Genomic DNA, 17186 nt, shown 5'->3' on the forward strand with positions numbered 1-17186 from the left:
TCATCTTTCCTATATAGGTAATAAAATTTGTACTTTTGCATGTTGTGTATCTCAAGGCATCTATTTGGTGATACACGTAACAATCCTTTTTTACGGGATTTGAATTCATAACTGAAGAAACAAACAGAAGTCATCTGTGTAAAAGGACTGGATCCTTTTTCCTCCATTTGCTGTTCCCTTTAGATGAGTTACTGGGCATGCAGAGATTTCTGCACTTTGATGAAAGCTGCTGCAGGATAAACGTATTCAAATATTTTGCTTTTGTTTGTCCTATTTGGTTATGTAACATTACCTTATAGCTTATTTGTATATAATTACAAAGAACTGTGTACAGTACGTTTTATCTGTTCGGCTTAAGATGTTGCAGCTCCATAAAGTATAATTACCGTGAGCTTTAAGAGGAAAAAGAAGCTATCTGAAATAAGTTTTCAAGGAAAATTTAGACAGGATGAATAATTTTACTTTTACTTTAATAGGTGCTTTTCAGAAAGTCTGTTTTGCAGATTGGTAGTGCATATGTCATCTAATAAAAGGTGTGGAAAAAATGACTAATAGTTTGTGTGAAAAATGCCACTGATACCATCTTAAAGAACTTTCAAATTATATATTGTTAAATGCAGTGGTATGTCATGTAAAATGAAAGTGGTTTTCTGTTCACATAAATCAATAGTAAGACCCCCAGGCAATGATAAATAATCTGCTAGGAAGTAGAAATAAGAAACACAGCTTTTAAAAAATGGCTATTTTATCATCAATCCGGCCCATTATCTTTGTTATTTTATTATATATCCAGCCCGTTGTCTGTGCAGTGTGTTTTCTTAGAGCAGTTTTAGATTTTGAGGTATGTTTTCATAATATAATTTCATTAGGGTTCGCTTCAAAGTGGTAAATGAAAGCTGTTACTTTTAGGTTTGATGAATTTGATGAGGCAATTGATGAGGCAATTGAAGATGATATCAAGGAGGCTGATGGAGGAGGTATGTTTCTGATGTTATTTGTTTTTCATTGCAATGGTGATAAGATTGAGACCAAATTTATTTTGATATGAGAGGCAAGAAATATAATCCTCTCCCTTAAACGTTGTAGTTTACAGTTTTTACTGCTGTATTTTTGGAATCTAAATAATTTCCCTTGGGAATGGCCATCCCAGGCTGCCAAAAGATGCCAAAAAGTATTTGGTCTTGATAGTTAAATTCAGCTTGTACATGTTTTGATACATGAATGCAATGAATAAGCATGACAAGAAATTAATTTGCTAAGTTTTGAATTTGAGATTGGTATGGCAGCTAGCGCTATTGACATTTGTCCCCTGTAAAAATTGGGCTCATAAATTGGTCTGCAGTTGGATGCCCCAAAGACTGGGTCTACAATGCTGTCTTAAAAATACTAATACAGATCTATAAGCACTTCTCAGTTGAACATGAATAAAATGAAATTATGTTCTTTGTTGCCAGAGTGAAATTATGTTCTTTGTTGCCTGTTAAGGCAACATAGGAGACAAAAAGAGAGATCTTCAACAGTATCTGAGAGATGTAGATGGATTTGTCCTTCTGCATCACCTTAACTTGCCTGGAGAAAACCGTCCTGCAACGTTATCCCTCCGTTGTTTGGCTAGTGGCATCTCCATAAAGACACCAGTTTTCAGAAGCTCGGTGGATATATAGAGACAATCTGAAAATCGGGTGTCTGTAGGTGTGTAACACAAGACCCGTATAATAAATTTAACTAAGTCTCAACAGTAAAACCAGCTTTTCAGAAACTCCACTCCCTGGCCAAACAGCAGTTTAAACACTCCATCTCCCAAGAAGGATATTCGGCCTTATGAAGAAAATGTGTTTTCTGATACCTGCCCTACTCAAAAGGCACTAGCGTTGGTAATAACATGGGTTGGGGCTGAGTATCAGAATGCTGACACTCAGCTGCTGTTTTCCACATGGAATTCAGTATTTCCAAGTGACCACAGCTGGGGCTGTGTGTGTCAGGAACAAGACTCCAGACAGAGTCTTGCATGACAAAAAAATACTCTGCTTTATGGAAAATGAACTGAAGCTAGAGGCATGGAAGAAAGATATGTATAAAGTGAAACAAAAAATAAACTTGCTCTTTTTTCCCCTTTCTATCACTGAATTCAGGCATTGGCAGAGGCAAAGACATGTCTAATATCACAGGGCACCGTGGAAAAGACATTTCCACAATCCTAGAGGAAGAAAGGAAAGAAAACAAGCGACCACAAAGGGCTGCTGCAGCACGACGCAAGAAACGACGGCGACTAAATGACTTGGACAGTGACAGTAATCTGGATGAAGAAGAGAGTGAGGATGAATTTAAGATCAGTGATGGGTAGGTCTGCAATTTAACTTCCACCACAAGTCACAGACTGCTACAGGCTTCTGTGACTCTGCAGTGCCCCTGAAAATGATCATTAGGAGCATGTGCCCAGTGCTGGAACAGCACTGCATGGTGCCAGCAAAAGTCCTCCTGGCCTAGGGGAATGTAATTCTGCTGGAAAAATTGCACTCTGGATCCATGCGCTGAAATCATCCAATCTGTATTTTAAGCAAAACATGTTCTGGAAATCTTACTGGTATGTTTGAGGCCACACTGTGGCGTTCTATACGCGGTTATGTTAGTGAAGGAGCCAGACGGGCTCAGTTCTCTGACTGATGTGACTGTCTAGCAGAAATCATTAACAGAGACGTAGCTAAAATGAGGCTGGTTGTTTCCTTTTGAAAATATGTCCTATTTTGTGGGAGTTTTATTGGGCCCGATTGTCATTTAGAAACTGGAAGAGTAAAATTTCCCCATTTTGGGCATACAGAACTTGACATGCAGGTTCTGAAATCAGTTCTTGATTTCTGCTCTCTAGGAGACAGAGTTTGAAAACAGCCAAAGAAGTGGTTTATATTGTAGAAAACAAATGTGTGTCATGTGAAGCTTTAAACGCTACATGATTATTGCTCTGGCTAAGCGAAACTCTCTTTCCATGGAATTTCTCATCGTTCAGTCTGGGGAATTCTTCACGTTAAAAAATTTAGTAATAATTTTAGACGTCCTTTATGCCTCAGGGAAGAAACATAATGGAGCAAGAGGTCTAGGGTCTTTACCATTAACGTTTAAAGCTTTACACCAGTCACGGAGTCAATTTACTAAGTGTATGGATAATCTGTACAACATGGATGCAAATTTTGAGCTTTGTTTTTCACCTGTGACCATGCTGAGGACATTTCAGTGCCACCCTGAATAGTTGAGCTAAATGTGCTGGAAATTTCCAGTCAATGAGTGTAGCTTGTGGAAATCTCACAGAATTAATAGTGCATTGATCTGTTAAAGTGTGCTCATGCATTTTCAACTCCATCCTCTGCTGAATGCCTTCTGGATGTTATACTGGGATTTATGTTCGGCTGGTGGCCAAATGCAAGTGACTGTGTGCCTTCAGTGCTCAACCGTATTTAGAAAAGCATTTGTTCACTTTTGAAATTACGTGAGTGTTACACACTGATAAGTTCGTGAGATGCGTGTTTTGCATGAGAGCAACAATTTTGTGTTAAGACACGATATTCTAATTCTCAGAAATTGCATAGGACAGCGCATGGTTCATGAAGGGGAGGTCATCTCTGCCAGAACATGGTGGGTGGGTTTTTCCCCTCTGCAGGGGACGCTCATCCGTAGTTACTGCTATGCAGGTGTCCCATCACAGTGTACTGTATGAACACTCTAGAATCTGTCCTGTGTAAATCATAGAATCGTAGAATCAGAATCATTAAGGTTGGAAAAGACCTTTAGGATCATCTAGTCCAACTGTCAACCCAACACCTCCATGCCTACTAAATCATCCTGAAGTGCCACATCTACACATTTTTTGAACTCCTCCAGGGGTGGTGACTCCACCACCTCTCTGGGCACCCTGTTCCAATGCTTGACCACCCTTTTCAGTAAAGAAATTTTTCCTAATATCCAATCTAAACCTCTCCTGACGCAACTCGAGGCCATTTCCTCTCCTCCTATTGCTTGTTAGTTGGGAGAAGAGACCGCACCCACCTGCAGCCTCGGTTTGACAGAGTGTTTATATTCACCCGCTGCGTAACGCACTGTAAAGCTATATCCCAACTATACAACTGAAACCTAATGTCAGTGATGGCGGTTTGCTCTCTCTGGATCTTTGCTCCGCAGTATCGCTATAAGATTTGTGCATGTTTTTGGTGTAAGACAATACTTATTTTGCGTCTGTCACTTGCTTGTAAAACAGAAGTACTGTTTTGATCCTTTGTTTCCGATATCTATCTCTGTTGTCTGTGGTCTCCCTTTGAACAGATCTCAGGACGAGTTTGTTATATCAGAGGAAAATCTGGATGAAAGTGAAGATGACCCACCATCAAACGAAGACAGTGATTCAGAGTTCTGTGCCCGCATATCCAGACGACACCTCTCCAGGCCCATGAGGCAAAGCAGGCGGTTACGAAGGAAAACAGTCAAGAAAAAATATTCTGAAGATGACGAAGATGAAGATTCTGAAGACAATTCAAGCAGAGAATCTGGTGAGTATGAGAGTCTTAAATATACTAAATAGTCCGTACAGGAGAGAGGAAGAGTGGAAGTCTCAGTTTCCTGTCCTGACTGACACTAACTTGTTTGGTTGCTTTGGTCAATTCAGATGTCATCCTTGCTCCCTGTCTGTAAAGCAGTTTATTGCTTGTTCTGCTGTGAATATTCTGCAGGAAACTAGTATTGAGTACTAGGTTCTTGGCATTTTAAGTAAATATATATTTAAATGAATGCTTATGTTACGATTCAAAAGGGCACCTTGGTGGACAGTTTCAGCTATTCGGTATCTTCCTGTTTGGAATATGATTGCAGGGAAGGGAAAGGATGGAGGCAAAAATACATTTCTTTATAGCTACTTGAAGACCTTCCAAATACCTTTGAAAAAGCTTCTGAAAGAAACATTTTTCCTCACTTTGTATGGAAGAAAATTCTTTCAGTTGTATGGCATTCTGTGTTCTCTGGTAGGCTTGAAAGCAAACTATAATGCCTTGAATCTGTCTCTTCTACAATTATCCTTTTTGATCTTTAGTAACTGAAGACTCTTGCATCACAGGAAAACGTAGTAATTCACTTTATTCCACTTGTCCTTCAACCAGTTCCTTTTCTGTTTGCACAGTTTGAAGTGTGAGAATAGTACCTATGCAATACTCGCAGCTTTTCATGATTAGCGTCTCTCTCTGAAGACTGTCCTCCTTGTTTCTGCTTCATTTGAGACCCAGTCCTAGAAAGTGCCAGATATATAAACACTTATTTTTACTTATTTTTATTGTGAATTTAAGGTACTCAGTTTGTTTCCTGGTGGACACACATCTGTGATAAAATCAGATGATTCCAGGTCCCTGCCTTATGTATCAAAAAGTATAGTCCTATCTCTGTGTTTCTCTGTTTTACCTCTCTTATTGTCCCTCAGAATCCTGCCTTAACCCTATTTTGAGCTAAGGAAATAAGGTACCCTGCGAGTGGCTTTGTTTTCAGTCTCCAGAGATGGAGTTTCTTTCTGAAGGTGGTTGTTCTTGTTGACTTGCTCTGATTCTTTCTCTAATATTTTAGGAAGTAAAGAGGATGCCACTTTGATCTGTGACTCGTGTCAATCACTAACTTAGGAATAGTATGTGACTTATAGAAATGTATCTTGGGATAATTGTTCTGGCAGTGAAAAAGCAGCTAAAGTTGATTGAAGGCTATTTTCAGCTGATGTAAATAAATTTAATTCTCAAAGACACTAGCTGCAGTAGACTGGTGCAGGAAGAACTGTGAATGATGGTAAGTTTCTTCTATATAGTTTCTGTTTTAAGCAAACTTACTATCGAGTGAGACTGATTTTTGTTGTTCATTTAAATTCTGTAACTCAGATCTTACCTGGAATTTCATTTGGTCAGTGGTTTTTCATTTACCTATTCTTAAAAGTGTTGGAGTAGAGTACAATTTATTTACATTTTAAAAACAGAAAGGACTTGCCAGTGTCAGTGGTAATGTGCATCAACTCCGATTCAGTAAGGTTGTTTCAACTGTCAGGAATTGTAGAGGAGGCATCTTTGGCACCAGTAGAGATGAGGGAACAAAAACACTGGAAGGAAACCTGTTCTGGAGGAGTTTGAAGGAAACAGGAAAAAGGTTTGTGAGAAGATTTTAAAATCAAACAACTCCACGCTGGCGATGAATGAGGGAACTGATGCATGAGCCTGGAACGGGTCAGGGTAATGAGGCATGATGGCTGAGACTCCTGTGCTGGAAGAGCGCATGATTTTATTGGCGCTGGTCTAAAGCTGATCTAAATTGTGCAGTTTTGCTTTAATGGAATAACACAAGTCACTGTTTTCTTCTGTACAGAGAGTGGTGATTACACAGATTACAGCGATGACGATTACCTGGAAACTAGGAGGAGAAGATCAAGACGGAATCAGAAGAGACAAGTTAATTATAAGGAAGATTCAGAAAGTGATGGCTCACAGAAAAGTGTCCGATATGGGAAGGAGTTAAGAAGAGTTCATAAACGCAGGCTCTCTACTTCAGATAGTGAAGGTAAAATAAACAGTCCACTGTTTGCAAGAGCTGGTATATGTCAGCACTAGCATGAAGAGAAAACTGTATATCGTTCAGAGATTTTGGAGAATCTTCTTTCTAGAGTTCCATGATGTTTCTCAGAGACTGTTTCCTTCTGAAACAGTCCACTGGTACTTCATGATGCACTGTTACAGTCACTTCTCAAAGTCGTCATTGTCCTTAATCCTGACTTCCAGGTCCGAATTTACTGTGTCTGGCACGGAGTGCTGGGATTCCAAAACTGGCACTAATGTTAACAGTTTCACCGCTTTTCTGTTAAGAGGTCACAAAGCTTCATCCCACGAGTCTTTAAAGATTCTCTTTTGTAAGAGAAAGGGTATTACTTCTGGTGCCCTGATTGCATTTCTGCTGGTGATTAAGATTCATTCAGTCTTCTGTTTGAAGGAGCTGTGATAAGTACAGAGGAAGCCTGCTCTCAGTAATGTCAGTCACACCACGAGTGAGTGGTGTGCATTTTGATGTAAAATTAGCTTTTACAAAAGCAGGCAGTGACTTTGGGTGCTTTGTATTCTGGGCACCCAGCTCACAAGACCTTAGGTCCAGCTTTCAGAGATGCTGAGCGGTACAGGTTGCAATGGATGCCAGGCTTCCTCAGAAAATCGGCCGAGTGCCACTGATTTGTAGGTAAGTTTTGGAAGTGCTGGCCTGGGTTTACAGAGTGGTAGAGGATCCTCTCAGATGAAGGGAAACAAGTATGTAATGCAACCGTATAGTATCTGGAAAACTTGGATCTTACACTTCAGTACAGTCTGCTCTCAGAGTTATGATGTATAGGCTCTCTGCTAAGAATCTGCTATATGGTGGCTGAGTTTTTTGCTGCCTGCACTTGTGACTTTAAACAGTGCCTGACTGACAGTGCCTTTTCTCTGTGAAATCCCATTTCCTCAGGTATTTTTGGTACTGGCTTTTTGCATATGAAAATCGGCACCATTTAGTACCATGCCAGTACTCTCCCACAGTTCCCACAGTGTGTTAGAAAATATGTAACGGCGTTACTGGAAATGTAGTTACGTTGAAAATACAGCAGCTCTGACAGAGTCTCTAGCAACTCGAACCTACATTAAATAATACCCTTTAAAATGACAATTCACATGCATTTCTAACGGAAATCACAAAGAGACATCAAATGGTGTGTGTTTGCCATTCGATTTTTCAGTCTCCGTCTTTTCCCACCTAAAGCCATAAAGGGTCAGTATAAAGGCTGTCAGTGTGTAGGCAATATTCCAGTTACCAAAAAAAAAAATAAGGCCTCCCGTTAAAGGGCAGCAAACTTCAGGTGACGTTTAGGCAGTGTTCATATGCTTTGGAAGAAGTTATATATAATTTGGGGGTGGCGGGGGTATAGTACAGTTGTGTGTGTGTGTGTATATATATATATATATATGTATCTTTTTACGATAGTGCAGCCATTATTTGGGCTCTCGGTTTCTGGAAGGGGGTAAACCAGGTGCTGTGAGATTAGGGATACAGTTCTGCGCTACTCCCGGCATGCAGTTAGCACTTTTAGGGGGGAATACACCTGCCTCCAAAGCCTCTGGTATTCCTCAGATTGGAAACAGCGTATCAACAAATTGTTGGTCTTGCTCCTCGAGCAGTTTATTTAAAAAGAATGCATGCATTTTGACGTGGTTGGGGAACCTGGGGAAGGAGACAGAATGTGTGTGGTGAGAGAGATGGCTTTTTAATGAGTGTGAAAGATGAAAAATAAAAAAGTGTAATTGCTATTGGTTGCACTCAGATTTGCTAACAGCTTTAAGTCTGCTGCTAATTCCAGAGAGCTACACATCTAAGAACTCTGAAGATGATGAATCCACAAAGGAGTCAAAGCGACTGATTCGAAAACGTCGGCGAAGTACAGACGACTACTCTGAGGAAGAAGGAGAGGATGAGGAAGATGAGGGGAGGCCTGTCCGCAAACGGCTAAATCGAATCGAAACAGACGACGAAGATAACTGCGAAAATGCTAACGACGACGCAGAAAACCCCGCTCCTGCAAATAAGCTGCCAGCACCGCAAGCTCCTCAAGACAACGCCAAGAAGCACTGCTACCGGATAGAAAGCGATGACGAAGATGACTTTGATAACGTAGGGAAAGTAGAGAGCCCTTTGGACTACAGCCTGGTGGACTTGCCTTCCACCAACGGACAGAGCCCAGGTAAAACCATTGAGAACTTGATTGGCAAGCCAAGCGAGAAGACCCAGGCCCCCAAGGACAGCACAGCCAGTGCCAGCCTGGCGCCCAACGGGACGGGGAGCGGGCAGGAAGCAGTAGGGCCAGAGGAAGATGAAGATGAACTTTTGAGAGTGACTGACCTTGTTGATTACGTCTGTAACAGTGAACAGTTATAAGACTTCCATTTTTGTGCTAATTTATTCCACGGTAGCTCATACCAGCGGGCCAGTTATTAAAAGCTGTTTTATTTTTCCTAGAAAATTCTCCACTACAGTATCACTTTTTAGAAGCAAGAATTTCACCAGTCCTGCAGTCTTTCTGTGAAGTGACCAGTTTTGAACTTTGAAGACGAATTGCTGTAAATTCCCTCTCTTACCCCCCCCTTCTCCTTCCAAGTCCATGGTCCTGGGTAATTTCACTCACAAAAACCTTATAACAACAAGAGATTTGTATATTTTTGACTTTATATTTCCTGAGTGCATACAAATTTGTGGAAATGGGTGGCCTAAGAAAGCATTCCAAATCGGTCAGGGCCCAAACCAGAACTGGGGTGGGTTTGGCTCAAGGGGTGGGGTGGGGGGTGCAGAAGCACTTGTGCTTTAGCTTTTTCATATGAGATATATATTATATTTAAATGTTCACAACTTAGATTACAACTTAACAGACAGTTAAAAAAAAAAATTAATGTCTGTACTGTCGCATTTTGTGAGTTGTAGGTTAACATACCATAGCTCATTTTAGTAATCACCTTCATGGAAGCAGTTTGATTTTAATACTGGAGGCAAACAGAATTATTAGAGGCCAAGAAGGTACCATAAACAAGAACTCTACTATCCATTATGACTTGCAGACTTTCCTAATAAACATCCTTTAAAGTGTTTGTACAGTAAAGTGTACTGTAATGAAGTTTTTGACAGTCGAAACACGCTAGCCATGAATTTCTAAAGCTATCTCATGCATAGTTCATCAGACGGTCTTCGATGCACAGTGTCTAGTGGGAGGACGTATCGATGCGAAGTTAGTCTGTAAGTCGGATGGCATCTTGACGCGCTGCAAGCTTTGACAGACAAAAGAACCCTGCGGTAGCTGCCTGGCCACTCGAGGTTCACCCATCTGGTGGAGCGTTCTGAATGAAGTATGTTTGTACAGACGGCATTGACCACAGAATGACAGTGCATCAGAGGATTGAGGGATTTTCAAATAAACCGTGACTGGTCCATTCATGTCCTTAATATCTACTTCAAATTGAAGTAAACAAATGGAACAGTTTTCCTTTTGGAGGTTTTCTGTTTGGGGTTTGTGTGTGTTTTTGTTTTGATTTTACTTATCTGCCTGGATGTACTAGCAGGTTTTGAATGTAGTGTTGGCCTTTGGCCATTAGAATTTTCTTAAAATACATTTTAATAATTGTCATGTGACCAACTGATTTCAAGAAGGCAGTATTTCTGAGAGAAAACGCTTGACTCCAACACATCTCATCAACTTTTGAGTGGGCATGAAGTGATACGTGCTTTTAGTCAAGAAAAAAAAGAAAAAAGACGACAAAAGAAAAAAAAAAAAACCAACATGGGGCACATAAAGAGCAGAGCTGAAATTTGTTTTGGGTAGCATTCAGTTTTCTCTTTACTCTGAATTAAGATGCAGGCTGTAGCATTTGTACATGTTGTAGCACACAGACAGCTCCAACAGATCTGCCAAACATTGAAATTCAAAAAGGTCACATCTATTAATCCTTTTGCTCTGAGATTTGGATTTTTGACTGGTGTTTATGTCCATTGCCGGCAATGGATACACCAAAACTGCTGCTGCCACTGAGGAGTGAGTTCTCCTTTCCTGCCCCACCTGATTCCCTTCCATTATATTGTATTTACTAGTCAGTCATTAAGCACTTCTGTTTTCTTGTAATAAAACCGGCATTAGGCCTTTACTAAATACCTCTCTAGAAAACCTAGATCCAAAAATTACCTACCTTCTGGCCTTGAAAGTCTTGGTTTTGTTTCCCCACCTCTTCCTCCACGAGTTCCATCAGAACCACTCCACGACTCTTACTCATTTGGGTTCTAGCAGTGCACATATCCTGCTATAAAGCTAGAATCAGCAGAGACACAAAAAGATGGAACTCACTCGTTATCTGCTGTGCTAAGCAAGCTTGTGATTTAAAAAATGAGAACTCACTCTCTTTCTAAATGAGAACTTAATTCAATTAAAAATTAAGTATTTTTCCACCTTACTGATGTTAACTATTAACAGTTTTCATGAGCAGATATTAAAACAGGGTAGTGAAAAGCCACAGAAGTTTAGAATGAGTTCTTAAAAGCGTATGTAGCATTTTAAGCTACTCTAGTGTTTTTCTTTGCTTAGGTGATGTGTAAATGTAGTGCTTCTACATTTCTAATATACTTGTGTTTTAAAACAAGCAAGAACATATGGCTTCCACTTTTCAATGCTAATAATTGCTGAGCATTTTTAATACTTGCAGTGCAAACTGTCTGATTCACGTGCAGCAACACTGTGCAACCAACGGTTTCTCATTTGTTTTGGCAGTGCCATAACCTTTTTTGCTGCCTGATGGAGCCTTTTAGTATCTGATCAGTGCTGTAGCAAACATTCTTGCTTGTAGAGTCAACCCCAAATGTTAAATATGTAGTGGGCAAGTAATGGTGAATGTAGGAAAATACAAGAGTTACAATATCGAATATACCAACCGGGAGAAAACTGAGCACTGAGTTAGGGAGTGACGTCAAAGCAGGAAAGACCAGGGAGCAGAATTGGAGCACTGAAGCTTACCTCAGGAGCATCGCATTTTTAAAAAGGCGGAATGACAAGCTGTTACCGAGTTTTCCTTTCTATAGGTCACTTTTCAAAAACAACTTTTCTGTCCTCTAAGAAGTCACCTTTGGTACCTGAGACAGCTTCATCCCCCAGGATCCAGCATTCCCCCTTAGACCAGTAGGAACAATGTGCAAGTAAAAACTGCAAAAAAACGCCCTAGAAAGTCTTAACGTTTTCGAGCTCGTATTTCTCATTTCTAAGGCTTCCTGCTTGGTGGAAAATGTACAGTCTCCTATTTGGAAAGATGACATTTTCTGACATGAGGTCAGCTGACTGCCACACAGGGTTCGTGCTGTTATAGTATGTATGTGTGATTCCAGAGTGGAAATGTCCTCCTGGTGTCCTTACAATCTCGTGCTCTTCTGTACTCATCACGAGATCAGAAGTTAAATGTCTTTGAATAGTGATCTTCAGGTGTGGCTTTGGACTAACAGAAAGCTCAAACCATATAAGAAACAGAGTGAAAACTGGCCAGGGATTTTTTTAACATAATGGATTTAAAAGTACAAGAACAAGCAGCTATTGGCTCAACGTACAAAGCATTTACTCAACAAACTCTTCTTTATTCCACACAGGTTGTCACTAAAAGCTTTCTCTTTTTTAATGGCAAACTCTTCAGATTATAACTGATGAGGAAGAAAGTGAATTAATTTCTATGTGCAGTTTAAGTAGCATTGGTGAGGGGAAGAACCTCTAAATCAAGTGGAGGAATGGACTTTTTTTTGTGTCGCCAAGATAAATGATGGCTGTTTGTTTTCTTGCATGCAGCTCACGTGACTATCGGCGACACGAGGTGCACCGTAGGTCCGCTCTGTAATTAATGAATGTGGTGCGTTTGTCTAACCAGAAAGGTGGTAGAATCAAGAACTCTGTTTCACCACAGTTGCTGTCTTCTAGTTACTGAGTCTTCTAAACCTGAGCATATTCTTGATTTAAAAATGGAAAATGACATCACTAAACTACCAAAAAAACCCTTAGTGCTGAAATCTTGTAGGAAGATCAGTGCTGAACAATCAACTCTTCGATAGTTTGACTTTGTACATGTTGAATTACATTATAAAATTACTGCATCTTCCTGATTTTTTTTTTAATGAAAAGATTGCTCTGTTCTAATGGCACTTGAGAGAAACAGAGATCCTTTTTTCTCTCTTCATAAATTGCTCATTTATGAACTATATCACCTTCAAGATTTCTGTGCATTAAAGTGTCTCAGTTAACTCTTCATATAGTGGGAGCTAATGACTTAGCTGGACTTGTTTTCTGTTCACCTTCTGTTTTCCAATTGCTGTGTTTGAACTCTTGGCGAGAGACCTTACTCAGAGAACCTCAAGGGGGGAAAAACTGTATGCTCACAAAAGAAAACCTGTGTGGTAGTGGTATGATGGTTCTGATTTGTCATCTCATCTGTCATTTGAACTCCACTGGTATCCAGATGCTGCAACTGTTTAATAATTTTAATAGTTCATTGTCAGGGTGTCCATTTTATGCCTCTGTTTTCAGGTGCTTATAACTTGGTTTTCAAGGCTCTTCAATAGGAAGGCCTGGTCTAAACTTTCAAATAATTGTTTCAAATTACGTATTTTCAGAAAGTTCTTTTATGAAAAGTAAACGAGGAATTTTTATGGCACCTGATTTTTTAATTCGCTTTGTACACAGTAATTTAAATAAATTATGGCAGTAATGCTAGCCCCCAGAACTGGTCTAACAAAGAGATTTGTATCGTCTAGTTCAAAATGGCAATATATAGGCCCTGAAAATTGGTTTTGGTACATGTGCAGTGACTACTATTCACAGGCTTGTAATATGGATATAATGTGCAGCACACACCCTAGATATGTACTTACATTTGACGTTTGCTTCCGATTCACTGGGTATATAAATTCCTTAAATATATAAATATATATATAAAAGATCAAATATCTTCAACCAAAACAGTAACTTTCTGAAAAAATTTGTGTTGAATATGGTGGGGGAAACTCCAGCAATTCACGTGAAGGACCACAATTCTGCAATTCCTTAAGTGTTTAAAACTTCTATAGAAGCATTTAGGATATTGTCTGAAGTAAGGATTTGCAGGACCAAGCCCACATTTCCTAGTAGTCTTTTCTTCCTTGCCTTCCCTAACAGTTGGGGTAGGGACTGTATCTCACTTAAAATGTTGGAAGGCAGAAAATAAAAAATCCAACAGAAACGATCCTTATTTTTTTCCAGTATATACTGATGTAAGAAAAATCCTGTATGACTAATTTTTGGTGCTTTACAGTTGAGTACCCAACCTGAGACTTAGCGGAGAGCTCTGGCTTCAGAAATATTTATCAACTGAAAATTATTTCTGAAGCTGGACACCCAGCAGTTGGGGTATCAAAGATTACTAGTCACTTCCGAAAACGCGCCTCACTTACCATGCTCTTATTTTAGATTAGGTGTAACTAACGGAGATAGTTCCAAACAGCAAAAATGTGTGCTTGGGAATCGATTGTCCCAATGCTTCAGAGTAATTTAACTTATTTTGTATATTGCAAAAGATGTATATTGCTTAGTATGACACTTAAAAAAAAGATTGTGTACAGCTTCTGGGGGAAAGAATAGAACACTCTAAAGTAGATAAGAAGTTTTTATAATTGAATATGTGGTGTAAAGGCTCCAGATTTAACTGCAATTAAAAGGAAGTCCTAAAACTTGGGTTTTTGACTATCATTTTGTAAATGCTGGCACCCCACACCTGAGCCGAGGAGCAGGAGAGGGGACAATATAGCAGTTAGAGGGGACACGCGCTTAATGAAGGTACGTGTGTCTGTGAATATATCTACTATTGCTACATATAACCCCAAAGGTTACTAACGAGAACTGAACGGTAGAGTCGCTCCATTCGTTCAGTTGGTTTACTTTGTGCACTTTGCAGCACTTTGTGTATAGTCAGTCTCACTGGTTCCCCAGGTGCAGACAGAGTCGCTTTCTCCTGCTGTGTGAACGCTCTTTCAAATAACGGCAGGAGATGGGGAATGGATGGAGGGAAGTGGAACAGAAAAATGTGTATGCAAACCCATGCCATTTGCAAGACAGGCCTTGGACAGGCCTAAAACTACTTCTGACTCGCCCTTTAAAGACTGTATTTCCAATGGAAGGTCTCCATTTAGGAGAGTTATCCCGATACCCTCCTTGTCTCATCCTGACCTTCAAAGTAACAGGAAAATCTACCTGAGGTCTCCTTCCTTGAGGGAATCGGTAATGTTCCATCGGCACGATGTGGAGAAAATTTGGATCAGTCCATAGAGTATTATGACAGTGTTCGCCTCTGGGGACGTCGGTCGGAGTCCGCACAGTTTGCTTTGTTGTTTGTTCCTCTTACTGTGTCCTACACAACTAAACTTAGATTAGTCTGTCAGAACTTGACTTAAATGATTCTATGGGGATAAAGTCCTTCTACTAAAACATATGATAGGTCTAGTTACCAGTGCACCATTTGTTAGCTAGAGCAGTTAAAAGTCCTTAATAGATACTAATCTGCTACTCAAGTTAGTGGTAGAAAAGGAAATCAAATCATAAAGCTATAAGCCTTGTTTAGTTTTCCATTTCATACTTGTTATATGGACTCTAAAATCTTGTACAGTATCTTATTCCTATCCTATATTCATTAAAATGGTACTCCTCCCCCTAACTTGCATCGAAATGATTTGTTGTTAATGCCAATGCGGTTGCTAGTTCCTATCTGTGTTTCACAGCCCTCCTACAGCAGCCAGGAGATGGTATGCAACCGATTCAGAAGCGTAATGTCACCCTTCTCGGTATGCACGATGGTTCTCGCATAGGCGCAGATCCTGTACGTTAGACAAACGTCGGGTATATTTGTTGTCCCAGGTAACATAGAACAGGTTGCTAGCAGAATGGTTATCCTCCAATCTTCTGTGAGAATTAGATCAAACCTGCCAGATAGGTCTCAAAATTTAAGATATACTTACATGAAATACAGTTTTGTCTTACTCCTGTGTGCTGTTTGTATGTTTGCAAAGAAACCTTGAGTTCCTTAAAAATGGTCTCATTCACAGTTGGCCTCATTTTTGTTTTCTTTCTCTAAAGAGTTAACAAGGTAAAGTTCCACAAGCTGAGCTCTTTATGTAGAGTTTAACCCTTGCATTTCTTGAGTCCTGAACCTTGGTTTTTCAATCTTTCTTCAATCATGACTCGCTGCAATATCAAAGGGAAGGGACTGAGGGAACACACACTGTGTGTGTGTGTGGGGAGGGGGGGGGAGATACGTTGAAAAAACTGGACGTGTTATTCTTGTTGCACATAAACTGGGTGGTGCTTTCACTGTCTTTTCCCCCCCACCAGTAATACCACGTGCATGTAAAACATGATGCATTGAAATTTTTTTAAATGGAAGTCATGGTGGCCTCAGTGCTCAAAGGGTTAACTGCAGTTTATTAACAGCTAATGTTTTTAGATTTGCAGTACACAACTGTTTAAATACTGTATTCCTTGTAAATGAAGTAAAAAAAAAATAATGTTAAGGCTGGTGCCAATATTTTTGTTAATGAATTGTTCAGCGTTGTCTCTCACTACAGTCTGGTCAGAACTCTTTGTGTATAAGCTGGGCCTGAAGCCATTTTATAGCTTGTAGGCCTAATTGTGTAACTTTTCTTTCATAATGTTTTTGTTATAATATCTACTGTCATTTCTTTCATATAAATATGACATGTAAATTGTCATAATAAAAAAAAATTGAAATAACCTGATGTACAAAGTATAATGTGTATTGAAGAAACAAGTCCTTTTTAATGGTCATCGCATGTGCACCTACAGGAGGGGTTTCTTTTTTACTTTTCAAATAAGCAGAGTAGTGGCTGCTGCATATCGTTCCAGCCTGTGGCGGCGACGCTGCCTGCCATGGGAATGGAGAACTCATGTTTTCTTTTGATTTTGTTATGGCAGCTCAACTCACAGTTTTTCTTTCTTTCACCAGCTCTCGCTGATAGTGGGGAAGACCTGATGGATTTATCTTTGCAGTCGTAATGATTTCCTGCATGTGTTCCATCTTCTACACAATTTTGATATCTAATTTCATAGCGATGTTGCAGTCACCTGACAAAAACCAGCAGCCTTAAGAGGGTTCAGTGCTTGCCTTATGCTACAACATGCATTTTGTTTGCCGTTGGAGTTGTACAGTTGCTGAATTAGCAGTGAATTCTTACAGCTAGGGAGAAAATCTGCCTGGTTGTTACCAGTGTTTGTTTGCAAGGGTCATACCTGCAGCCGGCACCGTACCCAGCTAGGCTGTTCTAGCATACATCTGTGAGATTTCCACGTGGTGCTAATGAGAGAGGAACTGGGCTCATTTATTTAGGTTGAGACATGTAAAACCACGAGATGGAAGCCTGCAGAGAAGCACTGGAGATGTAGATGTTCTGACACCTGGCTATGGCAGCAGACATCGATGTTTTAGGACTTGAACAGGAAAAAGTCAGGGAAAGAGAAGAAATCGAAGAAAAGGGTGATTTCTCTCCATGTGAATCACTGAAGCTTGTCAACCTTTTTTTTTATTTGAATGCGTCTGTGGTTATAGTCAAACTACCGC

The 17186-nt window shown here is 40.0% G+C and overlaps 1 protein-coding gene across 2 annotated transcripts in view; it reads left to right on the forward strand.

The window, feature by feature from the left end:
• RSF1 (remodeling and spacing factor 1) overlaps positions 1-16224 on the forward strand; it is a 65377-nt gene extending 49153 nt beyond the window's left edge. For both annotated transcript variants that reach the window (XM_072850850.1, XM_072850851.1), the window contains 5 exons: positions 910-977; positions 2133-2340; positions 4312-4535; positions 6373-6564; positions 8381-16224. In XM_072850850.1, the coding sequence (XP_072706951.1) occupies positions 910-977; positions 2133-2340; positions 4312-4535; positions 6373-6564; positions 8381-8955 (1267 nt within the window). In that variant the 3' untranslated portion in view covers positions 8956-16224. The remainder of the gene's footprint in view (positions 1-909; positions 978-2132; positions 2341-4311; positions 4536-6372; positions 6565-8380) is intronic.
• The last annotated feature ends 962 nt before the right edge of the window (positions 16225-17186 follow it).

The sequence above is a fragment of the Ciconia boyciana genome, chromosome 1 (genome assembly GCF_034638445.1).
Source record: "Ciconia boyciana chromosome 1, ASM3463844v1, whole genome shotgun sequence".
NCBI lineage: Eukaryota > Metazoa > Chordata > Aves > Ciconiiformes > Ciconiidae > Ciconia > Ciconia boyciana.